This window comes from Stegostoma tigrinum, chromosome 10, assembly GCF_030684315.1.
Source record: "Stegostoma tigrinum isolate sSteTig4 chromosome 10, sSteTig4.hap1, whole genome shotgun sequence".
Classification (NCBI taxonomy): domain Eukaryota; kingdom Metazoa; phylum Chordata; class Chondrichthyes; order Orectolobiformes; family Stegostomatidae; genus Stegostoma; species Stegostoma tigrinum.
The window spans coordinates 72,952,265-72,968,909 of NC_081363.1; the positions used below are offsets into that span (position 1 = coordinate 72,952,265).

The 16,645-nt window shown below is 44.8% G+C and overlaps 1 protein-coding gene across 6 annotated transcripts in view; it reads left to right on the forward strand.

Moving 5' to 3' along the window:
* The window catches only part of smoc1 (SPARC related modular calcium binding 1), a 226,136-nt gene that overhangs the window by 38,831 nt on the left and 170,660 nt on the right, over positions 1-16,645 (forward strand). For 5 of the 6 annotated variants that reach the window (XM_059649276.1, XM_059649277.1, XM_059649279.1 and 2 more), the window contains exons 4-5: positions 1,492-1,591; positions 3,409-3,456. In XM_059649276.1, the coding sequence (XP_059505259.1) occupies positions 1,492-1,591; positions 3,409-3,456 (148 nt within the window). The remainder of the gene's footprint in view (positions 1-1,491; positions 1,592-3,408; positions 3,457-16,645) is intronic. The other variant, XM_059649280.1, reaches the window with a different exon arrangement.

The window sequence follows — 16,645 nt, forward strand, 5'->3', positions numbered from 1 at the left end:
CAACCAAGTGACTGCGGCATTTCTGTCGTCATGGCATTTCAAAAGTACTTAGCTATTAAACTGTTTTGGATGCCCTCATATCAGTGAAATCTAAGTCTTTCTTTTCCTTTAAGGGGCTGAATGACAGACCAAAGAAAGTCTTGCTAAGAGCATTGTCTTTTACCAAATGTCAATGCTGGGGATATCCTGCATCCAAGCAGAGCAGCAAGATTTACTGAGGTCATCATATGAAGGGAGGGTTAAGCGTAAATAGTAACTGAGAAGTACCCTGAGGACCACTGGATCAACAACAATAACTTGCATTAAATATTGCTTCTAACATTGTAAAACTTCCAAGACTCTTTTTAGAGTATATGAAACAAAAGTTGACACTGAGCTACAAAAGGAGATATTAGGTATGGTAAGGGTCTTAAAAGATGAGAGAGGAGTAGATTTTTACAGTAGCTTCGGAAAGAGATTCCTGAACCTGGGCCATAGACAGCTGAAGACACATGGTGGAACACTAACATTGGGGATGCATGAAGTGCCAGTGTTGGGGTAATGTTGAGATTTTAGAGATGGCTGTGCTGGAGGAGGTTACACAGATAGGTGAGGCAAGGCTGGGCTGAGGGAGAGGTGGTTGACAAAGAAGGATAAGAACAAAGATCGGGTCAACTGCTATGCTTTAATTTGAAGATTAATTCATATTCGGGAATTGCAGGCAGTCCAGAGAAGGTTCACTAGGTTGATTCTAGTATGGTGGGCTTGTCTTATGAGGACAGGTTAAGTAGATTGGGCTTGTATTCGTTAAAGGTTAGAAGAATGAGAGGAAACCTTATTGACACATATCAGATTCATAGGACATTTAGACAGGGTAGATTTGGAGAGGTTGTTAATCCTTGTGGGAAGGTCATCTCAGAATAATGGGTTCAGAGATAATGGGAACTGCAGATGCTGGAGAATTCCAAGATGATAAAATGTGAGGCTGGATGAACACAGCAGGCCAAGCAGCATCTCAGGAGCACAAAAGCTGACATTTCGGGCCTAGACCCTTCATCAGAGAGCCCTCTGATGAAGGGTCTAGGCCCGAAACGTCAGCTTTTGTGCTCCTGAGATGCTGCTTGGCCTGCTGTGTTCATCCAGCCTCACATTTTATCATCTCAGAATAATGGGTTGCCCAGTTATCACAGAGATGTGGAAGAATTTCTTCTCTCAGAGGGTAGTGAATGTGCAGAATTCTTCACCACAGAAGGCAATGGAGGCTGCGTCATTAAGTGTACTCAAGGTCGAGTTAGATTTTTAATCAGTAAGGGAATTAAGGTTACAGGGAAAAGGCAGGCAAGTGGAGTTGAGGGGTAATCAGATCAACCATGATCTAATTGAAAGGTGGAACAGACTAGATGTTCCGAGTGGCCTACTTCTTTCCCCCTCTATGCGCGCAAAGAGATCAAAGTACAGACCTGTTGATGCAGTAACTAAATGAACCATTTTTTCCCACCTTTCGCTGGACAGGTGCAGTGTCATACGTTCACAGGATACTGTTGGTGTGTTACTTCAGATGGGAAACCCGTGAGTGGATCTTCGGTTAAGAATCAAACACCTGTGTGTTCAGGTACCGTGCATTTGCTGGAGTGTTTTGTAATTATTTGCTATTCAAGCAAGAATGAACGTTTCATTTGTGAGCTGCCTCAGATGTGCTCACTCTAGAGTCACACCGGAAGACCACTGTTGCTGGAGCCCACCTATTTATTGACTCATAGAGTTGTACAGCACGGAAACAGACCCTTTGGTCCAACTTGTCCATACTAACCAGATAAACTAAATTAAGCTAGTCCCATTTGCCAGTATTTTGCCCATATCCCTGTAAACCCTTCCTATTCATGTCTCCATCCAGATGCTTTTTCAGTGTTGTAATTGCACCAGCCTTCACTACATCTTTTGGCAGCTCGTTCCATACATGCACCAGCCGCTGCATGAAAAAGGTGCCCCTTAGAACCTTCTTAAATATTTCCCCTCTCAACTTAAACATAAGCCCTCCACTTTTGGGCTCAGCTACTGCAGGGAGAAGACCTTGGCCATTCATCCTATCCATGCCCCTCATGATTTTATAAACCTCTATAAGGTCAGGCAGCATGGTGACTCAGTGGTTAGCACTGCTGCTTCACAGCACCAGGGACCCTTCCTTAATGAAAGGAAGGTCCCACAGGAAGATGAAGGGGGTGTGGGAACCGAAAAATCCCGCAAAGGTTCGAGAATGTACGCAGCGAAGTTGTGTGAAGCTTGCACATTCTCCCCGTGTCTGTGTGAGTTTCCTCTGGGTGCTCCGGTTTCTTCCCACAGTCCAAAGATGTGCAGGCTAAGTGGACTGGCCATGGGAAATTGCCCATAGTGTCTAGGGACGTGCAGGCTAGTTGGGTTAGCCATGAGAAATGCAGGGTTACGGGGATGGGGTAGGGTAGATCTGGTTAGCATGCTCTTTGGAGGATTGGTGTGGACTTGATGGGCCAAACAACCTACTTCCACACTTGTAGGGATTCTGTGATTCGATGATGGTTTTGAGCTGGGAGCCTCCTCCTCCATTTTACAACACTGTGACCAGGCTATCAGAAGAAGGACGACTCTTCAGATGCTGCTATTCAGCAGAAGAGACAGTAATGAGGGGTCCAGAAAAAAGATGTTTTAATCTATAGTGGGCGGCTGTTTGGACATTAGATTGAATCCCAGGAGTCTGTCTCATAGCCTGATTTATTTCTGTCAGTCACCAGACAGTGACAGCGAATGGGGGTGAAATCCCTTGGGCTTGCCTTTTGTTGGCTACTTGCTGGACAACATGGTTAAAACAAAAGAGTTAGGGAGAAGCTGTGATGGAATGTTTACCTTTGACCCTGCAGGGGGAAGGTCACTGCGCGATTTACAATGGGAGGGAGAGAAATGAATCAATGCAGGAGTGGAAAAAGAAGACAGATCCTGAGCTGGTGGAAATTGGTGACGAATACGAAATAGCAGTATATGATGAATGATTTTAACCGATGATTAATTATCATTCATGAACAATTGGCTCTCTCCCTATTTAAACATTGTTGTAGCCGCAGAAGAGTGAGGGCAGTCCATATAGAACATCTACTGCCTTGGAATTATCCTGCAAGACCTTAAAACATGTGTCCTTAGCTCACCAAACATTTCCTCTCAATAGTTTTAAAGTCCTTTGCTTTAAGTATTACAGTGGGGTCATTTCAAGAGCCAAGAGAATTTTTTTTTAATTTAGTGATTCCCTTCAAAGCAAAAGCAAACTTCATTTCTAAACATGCCAAGATAGTGTATGAACTCTCTCCGCCTCTAAACACTGCCTCTATTCAATGTTGATGGCCCCTTATTGTTGAATACTGTGGGTGTTTGGTCTGTAAAATAGTGATCTTCTTTATTTTGAAGGTTCAGTAACTGATAAACCCTCGGGCCCCAGCAGTTCTGGCAGAAAGGGTGAGTTGACTTTCCTCGTCTCGATCCAGCCTTCTCTCTCGTGCATGTTTTAATGCATGTTTAACCATCCCTGTGGTCCTTTAGATCATTGAGTGAGAGAGGAGGAGGAGAAGGTCTTTTTATGCCATTGGTTATGATGGTGGCAAGTTGTATCCCTTTCTCTTAACATTTAAAATGTGAGGTTGCATTGCATGGTAGCTCAATAGATTATCGGTTTTATTGTTTGGTTGCAGGTTGTTGGTGTTTAAGGTTCGTACATCTGTTTAGTTACAGAGCCTCACTGGTAGCCTCTCTGTCATTGTAAGGAAGTTAATGACGCTGTATTCCTGTAGGTTTCTCCTTTACACAGTGTACAACTGCCCCAGTATAACTTATAAATGCCTCGGTCATGAATTTGTAATGACTGACCTATGCGAACAGGATTTTGCCCATTGTGTCCTTGTCTTTCTTTCCCAGTGAATCGATTTCCATAGCATGCTTAGAGGTGACACTGCGAATGTTTAAAATTGAATATAATGACCTCCTTGGTTTTGTCGGTATGGACTTTATTTTCCTGTTCTGTGGGGATCATCTGCCAGGTGCAGTGGCACTGGGAGGAATAGGATGTGAGCTTGTGCCCTGCTTCTGCACTCTGGTGTGCTTCTAAACTTGGCATTGCCACTTGGGTAAAGTACTGAGCAGGGGCTCGCATGATACTGGGCAGGGAAGACAATTGAATCGCGGTGCACAGTACCTCTCAGCTAACTTCAGACTTGCACGGGCAAAGGTTGGGATTGCGAACCCCATCTGACCCTTTTGACTAGAGATAGGACATAGCTTTGTGCAGTCTGAACTGGGAATAAGGGCAGTGGAAGTAATCAGCAGCCAGTACAATGGGGACGGAGGGGTCACGGTAGAATCTCATTATCGTCTCCAGGTGGCATCTTCTAAGCCCACAAACACAATTCAACTGAGACTTCCTTATTGATTAAGGAAACAAGCAATTATACCAATGCACAAAGGCTAGACTTCTCACCTTTTTAACTGGAGTCTGGGAGTAAAGATAAACAAGAAAAGCATGATGAGGTTGTGTTCTTTTGTGCTTCAGTATCTGAGGAACCCACATTTTGTACTCTCAGTTTCAGACCCTTTGTGTCAGTATTAAGATAAACGAGTTGGTTTGACACATACTAATGATAAAACTCAAATTAATCATGCACAGCCCTTACCAACTGCAAGTTCTTCGATGTAACCGACCTCACGTTGAGCAAGTGTAAAGTATGCTTCTTCCAATTCAGTAAAGAATAAAAATATATAATTAGAGATTCTCAACTTACGGTGTGGAGAATTGATTGGTTGCACTTGGTTTAAAAGCCATTTATCTTAGTAAAAACAAATCAAGAAAATCCGATTAAATTTTTAACATAATTGTCCAATGTGGGAACCTTGGGATTTATCGTCCTATTATGCACTGAGTAATAGGTAATGTAGAAACTCCTTTCATAAAGCCTGAACAACTGGACTTACTCTCAACTGGGCATTTGACCTTCATTTCGATGATCACCAGGGTCAATTTGTGGAACTCACTGGAGTAGATTTAAAATCTACTGAGGCACTAACTCCAAATATTCGAAACCAGATCCATTCTTCTGCCACCAATTAGAAAGGCTCCGGGAACATATGCATAGGGAGCCGAGCGGTGAGCAGACACTGTGCATGTAACTGTTCCTGAATCCTTCCGGGCCAGCTGCAGCCTTTCCATTATTGATGGATTCTGCTTCAATCAGTTGCTTCTGGCAGAAAATTCCACGTTCTAATCAATCCTCTGTTTCATTTTCTTATCCTTACCTCCCCTCCCCTAGTTCTTTCGGTCATTGCTTTAAATTTCTGCCCTCTCATTACAGCCTGAGGAAGCAGATTCATTAAAACTGTAGCCCCAAGTGGTTTTGTTGGTCACTCGCCATTTTCAGATTTGGACTGTTTCGTTTCTGCGCACATTTGCTGAAAATTGTCGATTTGTAATCTTACAGGTCAGAATGCAGCCATTCAGCCCATCATGCTCATGCCTGCACCTTGAAAGAGCCATCCAGTTAGTTCCACCTCCCTGTCCTTTCTCCGTGACCCTGTGATCGTGTTCCTTTCCCATGGCACTTAAGAGTTGCATTTAAAACTTACCACTGTAACTGCCACCCTTTAAATAGTATTTATTTTTACCCATTGTTGGTCCCCTTTTACAGAGCATTGCTCCTGGCACGCATTTCCATGTCTGTTGACAATCTCCTTATGCTCCGAAAGTAACATCTCATTCAAAAAGTGGGTGCACGGAGGTGAGAACAAAAGCATCAGGCAGCAGCGTTTTAGCAACGCAGGATACTTTTCTCTCCCCGACTCACTGCCAGGTTTTTAAAACATTTGTCAATAATCTCCGCCCGTTCCCAAAACAGCAGAAAAGCAAATTATGCCAAAATCAGGCATGGAGCAGAGAATGCCAGGAAGCCTCAGATGTTGTATTCCTCCCCCCCCCCCCGCCTTCCTAGTTTTCTCCACTCCCTGCAGGATATAGACTAACTCGTAAAGACCACTGGCCCGATCAGTGAGACTGTGAGGTGCCTTAAACCGCCTCTTGAGTGCGAAGGAGGTCCGGACTGAGTCTGGCGCTATCCCCAGCTGCTGACTCTGGATGGTCACCAATTAGCTGGTTGTTTCCCGCCAACGAGGGAGGGAGTTACTTTTCCATGGCATGACCAACGTTTCCCCCCCAAAAAAAGTAAACTGGGCAAGCCCTCTAAAAACTGCAGTTACGGGTGCAGAGCAGAGGCTGGGAACTCTGCACGGAGTAAATTCTTCCCCCTCCCCCCCCCCCCGACCCCCAAAAGTTAATCCCTCGTCAACCAGGCTCAGGAATGCAATGGAATATTCTCACTTGCCTGAATGAGTGCAGCTCCAACAACACTTGGAAGTGTGACCCCGTGCGAGCAGGTCACTTCGTCGGAGCCCCACCCACCATCTTCGACATGCATTGTCTCACCACCCCCCCCCCCCCAAACCGCAGTCACAGTGGCAACAGTGGTTATCACCTGCAAAGCATACTGCAGCAAATCATCAAGCCTCCTCCTGGTGGCTCCCTCCAAACCCACACCCCTTGAACGACATTGGCAGAAGATGCACGGGAACACCATAACCTGCAGATTCCCCTCCAAACCTGACACCATCCCGACTCGGGAATATACACTGTAGGGAATCTAATCTAATCTATGGTGTGGATGCAGTGCACCCTATCTGAGACAATAATCACTGTTCCCTCAGCGTCGCTGTGTCAAAATCCCGCCAGCAATCAGAGAAGTAAACAAGTAGAGATCCAGCCAGCAAGGCTCACAATCATGAAGAAAAAAATGCATAAAAAATATTCAGCTAGTTGTTATATTCTGGAAGGTACTGGCAGAAGAGATGGCGGAATGAGATTCAACAGTACCTTTCCAAAGGGCATGAAATAACATCGGGAAGGAGAAGGGTAGCAGGAACTAGTAGGAAAGTTCTTTCAAAGAAGCAGTGTAGGAGCAACAGATTGAATGACTTTGTTGTGACCTCGATCTCCACTTTGAGCTGCCTCCACAGCGGTGCAGTACGAACTATCGAAGTAACTATTTCACTTTCCAAACACAGCTCTCAAATGTGCAAGCATTCCAGGAGGCTGTGGTCCGGTGTGGTCAGCTTTTAACCTTTTTGACTGCGTTCTCTGCCCTGTCTCAAGGCATTTCTCTGCCAACCTCGCCTTTCACTGCCAATGCGCAGCGCCTCGTAGTTTCAGAGGACAGAGGTTTATTTGGACCCAGGAGTTCCCTCCAAATCTCTGACTCACTTTCCCCCCTAACCTCGCACCAGCAAGGTAACTGTAAACTTGGTGAGGTACACCCTCAGCATGTATTTTTCTCCACCTGGTTTACATTTCTTGCACCTCTTGCGATTGGCGCTTAGTCGACATTTAAAAATGCTGTCCCCTCCCACTCAAGGCCAGGAGAAGGGAAAATGACTGACAGGCATCCCCGGGACTCTGAGCTTAGCAAACGCCTGGCTCGCAGCCAATTGCTGAAGCATTTAGCTTCCAGCCAGCAATACCTCAGTCTCATCCAGCAAGGCACAACTTAATTGGTGTATTTTTTCATGTAGAGCTTTATCAGCGATCCTTCCTCTGGTACTTAGTTTTGCAGTGAAACGCTAAATCTCATTACCTTCACTTTTAATCTCACTTGCTGATTTATCCCATGTTTGAAAAAGAGAACTCTGAGTCTATTTACTATAACGTGCTTTATGCATTTGGAATATAGTGCTCGGAGATGGAGAAGGGAATGGGTTTTTCTGTGTTTACAATGATTTAATAGAGTTGTTATGTTGGAATAAATGCAACAAATCTAACGATTGAGTAAGCAGCAGGATGTAAAGAGCAAAGAATTATTTTGATTCGCCGAACAGCTGAATGAATGTTCTATTTGTTCTCTCATTTGCAAGAAAACACATTGCCGCTTCTCTGCTGCTGAGCTTCCTCCTCATACTGCGTCCCACTTCAGACTCAGTTGCTTTGGAAGTCAGGTCTTTCGTTGTCTCTCCCTCGCTATACTTCTCTCGCGCAACAGAATGATTGGCAGGGGGATTGACAGCCTGGTGGGCTATGATAGGATCAGTCACTGAAATATAGGGGTCACCAGGGTGGTATTATGTAGTAGGAGGCCATTTGGCCCATTGTGCCTGCACCAGCCCATTGAATGGGTATTGTTACCTGGTGCCAATCTCCAGCTTTATCTCTGTAGCCTTGCACATTATTTCTACACACAGTCATCCAACGCTGTCCTGAATCCCTCAATTGAACTGGCCTCCACTGCATTTCCAGGCTGCACCTTCCCCTACCCTGACTTCATGCTGAGTGAAAAAGTTTCTTCTCACCTCAGACTTGCTTCTTTTGAGGTCGCTTTTTAAATCCTTGCTCTCTCATTCTTGATCCTTTTATAGGCAGGGATAGTTTCTCCTTGTCTATTTGACCCAGCCTGCTCGTGATTTTCAAAACCTGTATCGGATCTCCTCAAGGCTTTCTTCTCTCCGAGGAAAACTGGCAATGCCTGTAATTGAGCTGACAGGATGGATGGTTCTAGAACGGTGGGTGGGGAATGGGGTGGTGGCTTCTGGGCACCCACAAGCCGTACAATCCTGAGCTCACTGTGGGGCAGTTAGGTGACCTTCCAGAACTTGTGCGTTCCAGTCTGTGCAAGACATTCCTCTGCACTTGCCTGGGGAAGGTAATGGCCCAGTGGTACTATTGCAGACTGTTACTTCAGGGACCCAGGTTCAAATCCTGCCATGGCAGATGGTGGGATTTGAATTCAATACAAATCTGGAATTAAGACTCTGATGATGACCATAAATCCAATGTCTATTACTGGGGGAAAAACCCACCAGGTTCACTAATGCCCTTCCTTTAGGGAAGGAATCTGCTCTCCTTCACCAGAGTACAGACCCACAGCAATGTGGTTGATTCTTAACTATCCTCTGGGATGGGCAATAAATGTTGTTCAAGCCAACAACACCTTCATCCTGTGACTAAATTAAAAAAAAACTACAGATGGTTCATCTCCATTCTCCTTTTCCTTAAGAAAATGGCTTGGTTTGATGCCATCAGGGCTGGGAAACGGAAATAAATACCCTAGGGTGACATAAGCCTGAACCTTATCACACCTGCTTTACATTACCAACTCACACTATCTTTAGTTTGTGTAAAATCTGTTCAAGTCTTTTCTGCATTGGGCTCTTCTTCAGTTAGCAAATATGTTCCTAATGGAAGCACGCTTAATCTTGGGAGGTGAATGGAGTCCCACCCCCATTGCTCCAAACCCCTTGGTGGAGTGATGTATAGGGGTGGGGGAGGGGTGTGGAAAGGAGCTTCGCAAGTCTGCAGAGATTGGCGGGAAACAAGAATAATATACAAGGACAACACAAAGAGAAGCATATGCTAATATGTACTGTGGAAAGCCAACGGAGCATGGAAATGATAGAACTGGTCCGAACTCATCTGGTATCCCTTTATATGGAATTCCAGTTTGGACCAATCCATGTTTTGTTGGTTTTTCACTTTTCTCCCCCTCTGGCTCATGTGGACTATAAATGCCAGCACAGACCTGTTGGATCCATTCGACTGTCTCCATGTTGTCTATAACAAGGAGCGAATGTTTAAAAAAAAGGTTACAAGCTGGTAAGCGTCCAGTTGGAAATTTGAAAACAAAAGACATGCAAGTGCTGGAAATCTCATAGAAAGTGCTTCTCACAGACAAACAAGTATCTGATGATGGAACAGTTAAAGCTCTGATATTGAGTGGAGGTAACAGGACAATCACTTACTGCTGCACCTTCTCTAACACGAACCTCACTAACTGCTTCAGGACAGTGTCACTTTATGAAGGGAGACATTAGAGTTAATGCCACATGCTGCTGCCATTGAATCATACAGCACCAAAGCAGACCATTCAGTCCATTGTGCCTGTGCTGGACAACAGTCCTACTTCTTCTGCTAGCTCCTCAGCCTTGCATTTTTTTCCTTTATAAGCATTGATTGGATGCCCCCTTGAAGGGTTGGCGTGGTGGCTCAGTGGCCAGCACTGCTGCCTCACAGCATCAGGGACCTGAGTTCGATTCCACCCTCGGGCGACTGTGTGTGTGGAGTCTGCATGCTCTCCCCGTGTCTGTGTGGGTTTGCTCTGGTTTCCTCCCACAGTCCAATAATGTGCAGGCAAGGTGGGTTGGCGATGGGAAATGCAGGTTATTGGGTGGGATCCTCTTTAGAGGGTCGGTGCGGACTCCATGGGCCGAATGGCCTGCTGCTAAACTGTGGGGATTCTCTGATGGAGTTACAATTAAATCTGCTTCTACCCATCCTTCCAGGTTCTGTGATGCAACTTGCTCCATGCAAGGTACTTTCAACAATTAATTAAAATTGACGTCGCCTGGTTAGTGACTCTTCCACCAGTTTATGCCTATTTACTCAGTCGGAGCTTCATTGTATAATAGACTGTCTTGACAATCCTGCATCCACATTACAGCCCTTGACGGCAAGAGGCTAGGCAGTGATAAGGCTGAGATGGTCTGTTTGAGCGGTATTACACATCGCACAGAGGCAATGCAGAGACCGGGGCGGGGGGGGGGGGGGTGGCGTTCTTTGTTGTGTCTTAAGAATCAATGCATTGTGCACCTCAGACAATTAACTCTGCTATTGACTGTTGCCATCTAAAGCCGCTGTTGACTTCCACCTCCCTCCCCCCCCCCCGCCCGACTGCACCACCATCCGCCTCTCTTGTGTGCTTTTCAAAACACTAGCTCTGAAAAGTCAGCAATAATAGGGGTGACGATCAACATTGTTCACATTTAAACATTTTTTTCTCTCTGCTCCTCACAGCGAATTTGTCAATCAGATCTGAAAGGCAGAAAAAGGGGCTTTGAATTTTGATCATTGGGAGCTGGAGTGTCCCCCAGCTGCGTGTGTAGGATGCGGACTGGCACAATCACATAGCTTTACACTGGGATTTGGGTTTGTGGGGGGTAGAGTGGTGGGAGCTATCGTCATTGAGACAGTGCTGCTTTATCTAACTGCACCTGCAGAGGAGAAGGAGGGAACGTTTGCTTTTACTTCTTCCTTACGTCTTTGCTTATTAATTAGCTCTCTGGACTCTGACTGCAAGCAGAGGAAAACAAAATAAATACTGTAGTGAGAGAAATTTGGCAGAAACGTTTACTGTACAAGCCACTTTTTGTCGTGCAACATATCCAGCCAAAGAGCTATAAGCACTTCTCACTGAGTTTCCAACTCATTAGGACTTTTTATTTGTTGTTGTCATTCCTGGACCACTTGTTGGTCGACGTCGAATTTTATTCATGATTTAATATTTTCAAAATTGCCCTCAGCCCCTTAATTGAAGTAAACTTCAACGGGAATCATTGAATAGTGATCTCTGGCTGCTTCTCCTTCTCTCCTGAAGGATCCAACCTCAGGCTCCTGTGACTTCCTACCATCCTGGATAAGATTGTTTAGGTGTCACAACCAGCGCTGACTTACTAAACACTCCTCATGTACACGATGCAGAGCCTTGAAGGGAAACAAACGTTGAGAGTTGACAGAAATCTGGGTGTGACAGCATCCATAAAGTTAGAGTTGAGTAGAGTTAATATTGAGGAGAATATTCATTCAGGACACCAAATATAAACAGGTGCTGCTTTAAAAAAAGAGAAGTTACTGAATTCTGTATGGCCTACATTCCTGAAAGATTCACCTTAATATGTAAATATAACACACAAGCAACGTTGATTTTTGCTTTTACAAAAATTGAAACAGATCGGTTAAGAGCTAACCAAGAATAAAATTGATTCCTTTCGCTACCAAAACAGAGTGCACATTGTTTTCACCCATGTGTGTTTCCTTGGCTATTATGAACAGTCAGCTTGACATCTGGTGGCTTTCCAAAGGAGTCAGATCATATTCTGTCAACACCAATGCAGCCGCCTTATGCAGTCATTTGTTTTAAATAAACTATCTCTTTTAAACTTGACATTTCTCACCTCTGCAGATGTAAATATGGTTGATGAACAATTGTTTTCTACATCGCATGACCTGACTGAAACAAAAATCTAGTAAAGTATATCGCCTAACCGGCCTGCTAGAATTTAATGTAATAAAGCACACAGTGTAAGCTGATGCTCAAATACTAGGTATCTACTCATTGCTCATTGAGGGGAACAATTGTTGGCAGGCCTCTTTACAATCTTCCATTGACTTCGGAGGAGATACCATCCCATGAAGTCAGAGCACCTCCTTTCTCTGGGACTACGTTCAGTTAGGCATTGCAGGATTAATAAAACCACAGCGGAACTCTTTTGTGGATTGCTTTTCAAGCACTTCCCTGTGAAATTCTGTGCTCTCACATTTGACTGGGGTCAACCCACAGTCACTAGTATGTCAGCCCTCATCCATCTGCCCGGTGGGAAGTGCTGAGCCAAACTGATAACCCCTGACATGACTGATTGCATGAGTGCCATGCTGTTAACAATGCTCCTTTATCATTGAGCAGAGTGCACCGAGTGCTGTCTCCTCTCTTTCAGTTCTCCCACCTGACATTAGGTGGCGAGGAACAGGAGGCTTTAAAACTTCTTCAAGTGAGGTTGCAGACTCAAAGCAACCAAATGGCCTGGCCCTGTTTCCCTATGTTGTCGTTTAGACACTGAGGGAATTGGAACACTGAAATCCAGAAGTTGATGCTTTGAAGGCCATGATTGAAGCTAAACTTTGACCCGTGGTCGTGTCTGAGGGCTGCTGTCCTGAATGGTCTGACACAGAAGTGGCTGGGCTTGTGCCTACTTACTGAGCTTCCCGTTGCAAACATGCTGCCCATCAATTCTCTACTGAAGGCTAGACTATTCCCCTTCAGGTACAGGAAGGAAATGTTAAGCTTCCTTTCAAAGCCATTCCTTCATGAGCCCGACTTTTCCCTGCTTTTTTTTCCGCTAGGCATAGAGAGAGGAGACAACTGCATTGCTACTCTTGAGAAGCCGACATTGGACAGACTCAGTCTTATGAAGCAGCGGATTCACTGAGGGTCACAAGTGAGGGGAAGGGCAGGCCACTGATAGTGCCATTGGTCGCACACGGACAAGAACTCTGGGTTCTCAGATTTCATTTAAATCAGCTTGGATCTCTCAGTTATGGGCCTAGTCTTTCCTCTCCACTGCGGAGGCCCCGTTTCTCCCAGCTGTTGTGGGGCCTTCACTGTCTCAAGGTAACATTATTGACCAATTTGAGACGTCACAGGAGGCAGTGTAGTACCAATGACTTTGTTGAAGCACGTACAAGAACTACATTGAGTATTGTGGTGCCAACCTACAATTGCCATGGCCCATTCAAATGCAGAGATGGCCCCCTGCAGGCCCTATTCATTTGAAGCGTGGAACATTGGATGGCTCTTGTTCAACTGACCATCTCTTTATAGTCAGGTACAGGAACAGGCAAGAGGGAAAGGCAGACATCGGACTTCAGTTTGTTTGCTTATTCGGCCATCAATTGCCTATCCTCTTCTCCTGAAGGGTGTTATTCTTCAGACACCAGCAATCCTCTGGTATTCAGCGAAACGACCATTCCTTGTACAGGTACAGCCTAAATTCCCTCTGTGGGCACTGCTCAACTCGTATAGAGTTTAGCCTGTCTGTTTGTATGTGATTACACCAAATAACGTGTGCCTCAAGTACCAGGGTTCAGCGGCTGTTCTGGACCGTGCCTTTTATGATCTGAATCATTCAAATCCGGTGGGTTCGAACACAGCCAGGAATCTTTAGTTGGTTCACACAATATTTCGGTTCGTTGGGCAATGGTAATCCCCAAACTGTGAACATTCTAAAGCCAGCACAGTCTTGTTCCCAAGACAGCTGTATTTTAGGCATTGTGAGGCAATAATATAGAGGAAAGAAACAGGCCATTAGGCCCATTGAGTCTACTCTGCCTTAGATCATGGATGATATGTTTCTCAACCCTCTTTTCCTGCCTTCTCTCTGAAACCTTTGATCCTCTTACTAATTAAGAACCTATCTATCTCTGCCTTAAATACATTCAATGACTTGGGCCTCTACAGGCTTCTGTTACAGCGAGTTCCACAGATTCACCACCCTCTGGCTGAAGAAATCTCTCCTCATCTCAGTTCTAAAGGGTTGTCCTCTCACTCTGAGATTGTGCCTTTGGCCCCTAAACTAGTAGAAAGATCTTCTACATGTCTGATCTTTCTCTAGGCCTGTTAGTATTCTGTAAGTTTCAATGAGATCCATCCTAATCTTTTGACACTGCATTGAGTACAGACCCAGGGTCGTCAGCCGCTCTTCACATGACCCTCATCCCTGGGATCATTGTTGTAAGCATCACAGCTGATACGAGCCTTGCTTGTCCATAGTTTGTTCGTCTGTGGAGAATTTTGGTGTTCAAAAATGGTGCTCACCCAACACTGACTCATATTCCCCTTGCAGCTTCTGAAAGGCCACCATGACTAGAAAACTCAACAACATTCCCGTCACACTCTTTCCTAGCCCAGGTACTCAGTGCACAACCATTACCATTAACATGATATGTTTTGAGCCAACATGTTTGGGCTGTGCTTGGAGATTTCTGACTCTGGGCTCATGTTATGTCGAGTTGCTGATCGGTATTTGTTTGACATCCTGTGAATGCCGGAAGGGGAAGAGAAATTGACGAGTGAGATGCTAAACAAGAGTTACTGCCTGCTTTACTTTTTGTGTAAATGGGCTTGTAGGACTTGTGTTTTTTAACCTTCTGAGTGCTACGTTTCCCTTAGCAGCTTGGCAGCCAACAGCACGTTTCTTAAGATCTGGATTCACTCAGCCGTGCCATAAAAGTATGATTCTACATTCTAAAATAGAGTTTGCTTTCAGTAAAATGGAAAGTCTCTCTTTGTGAGATAGTGTGCACTGGTAACGGACCCCAATTTTCCGACCCTTTTTACACTCCCTATTGTCTTTTTTATTGCGTGTAATCGGGCGAAAGCATTTGTTGAACATGGAAATGATTGTCGAAGTGCCCTCGGAGTATTTTATGTGTTTTAAGTTGCCTGTTCTCTCTGATTTGTACACGGAGATTTCTGACCTTTCACTTTTTGTCTGTGAATCTGCTTTACTTTAGCTCATGGACATGTGCCTCCTAACACAAATCATTGCTCGACTCACTGCGGTTGATGTGTTGATAATGGCATGTTTAGCTGAGTCGCCCTGTTTCCTAATATGTTTTAACCTGCAGTTTGAACTCCTGCGTCTCACTGAGGTTGCTAGTTTCTAACATAACTTGTTCTTGAAGCCTACGAGCTTCCACAAAAGAAAGGGTCACCGTTGCCAAGGCGACAGAGGCTCTGTAACTAGGTCAGTGGCACCCCTCATTTTTAAAAAGAAAGTCGCTGTAAAAATGTAAACTCAAAACATTATTTTTGTTGGGTGTTAAATTCCTTTTGTAAAAAAAAACACAATGCAGTGAATGAGCTTGGTCATTAAAGAACACAACTTCAAAATATTCTTGCAACTATCTTTTAGAAAATGACCTTCTTAATCAAATCCTTCCTGGTCACCTGAACATCCTCCTCTTTCTGTTTTGCCCGACTAGAGGTGTCTAAAACTAAAACGGAGAGTTCAGCTTCCAATTCTGCATTGGTCACACGATACCATCTTTTTACCCAGCATGCCGTACCCATTTGCTTTAGGAACAAAAGCAGAAGTTGCTGGAAAAGCTCAGCAGGTCTGGCAGCGTCGGTGCAGAGAAAACCAGAGTTAACGTTTCGGTCCGGTGACCCTTCCCCAGCAGCACCCTTCCTTCAAAACGTTAACTGTGATTTTCTGCTCACAGATGCTGCCAGACCTGCTGAGCTTTTCTGTTTCTGTTCCTGATTTACAGCATCTGCAGTTCTTTCAGTTTTTGTTACCCATTTGCTTTATGCTTGATTCCTGGATTGGAATCAGGCTGTCTTGCTGTAACAATTCTTAGGAGGAACTTTGGGTCTCGCTCATACAAACGTAACTGTCTACTCTGTCAAGTTTCACTCCCTGCGTAGGATGAGCACCCCAGACATTAACACTGTGTTTGTGTAGCCAGCATAAAGTCCACTTTCCTACCATCAGGGTGATAGGGTCTTCCAATCCATGTCTATCATTGCCAAAGTCAAATTTGTGTCAAACTTGCTTCCACCTGCATGGGTAACATATTCCTTCCAAGACCTCCAACCTTACTACGGTACAGTTAGTTACCAAGTCAATATCTCTTCTATCATAGACTATCATACACCTGATTAAGGCAAATCAATTTAACTAAGTAAAACAATTCCATATAGGAATATCTTCAGAATTGACACTTCCATAAGCATTTCATTCAGCAGGCACCTCTGCTGAACGATATGAGTCAATGCATCTTAACAGTTTTCAAGAGGGGTAAGAGACAAGATAATGATAAATGAGTTGGATACTGTGGGTTTGAAGATGAGCATCCTCTGGGTTGTGCGTGGTAACTGGGTCACTCAGGACTCCTTCGTATTCTGAATGGCCCATGCAAACTTCCCCTCAGGTCCCAGCCACGAATAGGGCAGGAATAGGAATGTTAGCCCTGGCCGACTGTTGACATAGCGATCAACATATTGGGAAGGGG